Genomic DNA, 2,248 nt, shown 5'->3' with positions numbered 1-2,248 from the left:
TGAATTCTCTTTACTATTTGTTGGGGGCAATTACCTAAAGACCATAGTATTTTCAAATTTTTAGGAGGGGCAATTGCCTAAAAATCTTTGTAATAAAGATGAAAAAATAGATCAAAAGGAATAAATTACCTAAAAAAATATATAAATTTATTTATTTATTTATTTATTTTTGAGGGGTGGCGGAGACATTAGGAGATTTGAGAGAAGGTTGGAGGGGAGGAATAGCTTCCATCTACCATCTCGCCGCATACATGATATCACTGAATTATATTATAAATACGTATAAATTAGCCTTTTATATACACTATTTGCTTTTAAATGCATTTAAAGTTCTCCGATCACTCCTCACCGGAATTCAGACACGAGCAGCACCGTACTGAAACCTTCAACAAAAGTTCTACCGAAATATTCTTTTATGCAAAAGTATTTTGGCTTTCATCTGCAATTAGCAGCTATAGCTAGAGGGGGATGTGAACAAACCTGATCATAATTTAGGACCTCTTCAGATTGGTAATCGATGGCAGCTACAGTTCCAACAGGCTGCCCGCGAAAATACACCAAAGAGCGTCGGAGAGCATCCCAGGCATCGACGACATTGGGATTCGGGGACCTCGGAGTCGATGAAATCGGCGTTTCGAATCCCAGCCTTGGCCCCGTTTCCATAGTTGAATTCATGCTCTCACTGCTGTCAACAGCTTTCGCATTCCCCATGACAGAATGTTCGCTCATCGCCCGCTCATCTAATGATCTATGCCGGTCAATGTTAACCGCCCTCGGCCTATCGAGCAGCCGCGTGATATCGAAGACATCAGTATCAATAGATGATTGAGATCCAACCTTCCGAATTCCTGGATCCCTCAACCCGTCCATTACACCTTCTTGACCCTCGGCTCTACACCCAAAATCCAGAATCTACGAAAAATAAAGAAGATTAAGTGTAAAATCAAATCAGCAAACGATCTACATTTCGATTCGTTTCAAGAAGCTCGTCGTGCTTGAGAACAGTTGAAAACTAGAGATCTCAGAATCGATCCGAGTTCGAGCGAATAAATAATTCTCGAAAACCGAAGCAAAGGCAGAGAAATCAAAAGAAATATCGAATCCTTGAAAAGAATTATCAAATCCGATAGGAATACGAATGAGAAATGCGAAACGAGCCCTAGATCGACTTGTTCAAAGAAGCGAAGATGCAGCTATGTTTGAAACCTTGTACCTGCGAAATGGAACGAATAGTGTGAGCGCTAGCGAGAGAAAGCGAGAGAAGAGGTGCCAGGCAAAGAAAATGTGAAGACGGGAGAAGGGTATTTATAGAGCGGACGGCATGAAGAAAGCGCCAGGCAGCCAAAGCGGCACATTGCTTCCTCCGTAGCTAGCCAAATCCTGTGCAACAGTTGTATTATAAAAAAGAAGCTATGCATGTCATTTCGATCTTTACTAGGAGATAAGAAGCTGTTGGGAATCTCAAAGCATTTCTGATGGTTCGAAACTCCCTTATATCATTTATCTAGTTAATGACTGCTGGCTGCATAAGATAGTCAAGAGCCATCTGAAGCGTGGGTGTACGGCTGGCTTGTCAGTCTTGATATCGAAACGGCCTCTCGGAGTTCGTTAATTCGTAGTTGGCATATTAATAAGTGATTGATTTGGAGTTAAGATTATTAGAATCAGAAATATAAATATTCAAAATAATTTCTATTACAAATTGTACTTTGTGTGAGGTGTAAATTTCTGAGTGGCTCTTCTCTTCTTGAGCCCTACTACCCAGGTCTATTTAATAGACTTGAAGGCTACTGTGTAATATACGATAAATTGAATACTACCTTTGTTCTCTCTTAGCAATTCTTTTCCTTCTTGATCCATCATTCTTCATGGTATCGGTAGTAGGTTAGGTTCCTGCCGATGGCTCATTCCGCCTCCTCCCAGACTGAAGATCATCGCGTCTCGCCAACCACCGAAGCCTCTGATCCGGTCATCCCCTCCAATCTTAAGTTTATGGTTTCCAACATCAAAAACGTCGTCACCATCCCCCTCGCCTCCGACACTATTCCATTTGGAGGTCGCAGGTTCTCAAGATCATCTGTGCGAATGGGTTTCAAAGCTTTCTTGATCCCAATTCCACTCCTCCACTGTAGACTGTAACGAACCAAGACGGTTCGTCTTCATCAAATCCTATGTTGTCCAAGTGGGTTCTCACATACCAGAACATTTCTGCTTCCATTTGCTCTACGATCTCCCCTACGGTTCTTCC

General features: G+C 41.9%; 1 protein-coding gene across 1 annotated transcript in view; it reads right to left on the bottom strand.

Annotated features, from left to right (window-relative positions):
* LOC110116232 (probable alkaline/neutral invertase D) overlaps positions 1-870 on the bottom strand; it is a 5,691-nt gene extending 4,821 nt beyond the window's left edge. Inside the window, exon 1 of the mRNA XM_028695855.1 lies at positions 481-870. Coding sequence (XP_028551688.1) covers positions 481-870 — 390 coding nt within the window. The remainder of the gene's footprint in view (positions 1-480) is intronic.
* Positions 871-2,248: the final 1,378 nt, after the last annotated feature.

Source organism: Dendrobium catenatum, unplaced genomic scaffold (assembly GCF_001605985.2).
Source record: "Dendrobium catenatum unplaced genomic scaffold, ASM160598v2 fragScaff_scaffold_698, whole genome shotgun sequence".
In the NCBI taxonomy this organism is placed as follows: Eukaryota; Viridiplantae; Streptophyta; class Magnoliopsida; order Asparagales; family Orchidaceae; genus Dendrobium; species Dendrobium catenatum.
This window is presented reverse-complemented; position numbering and strand designations above follow the sequence as displayed.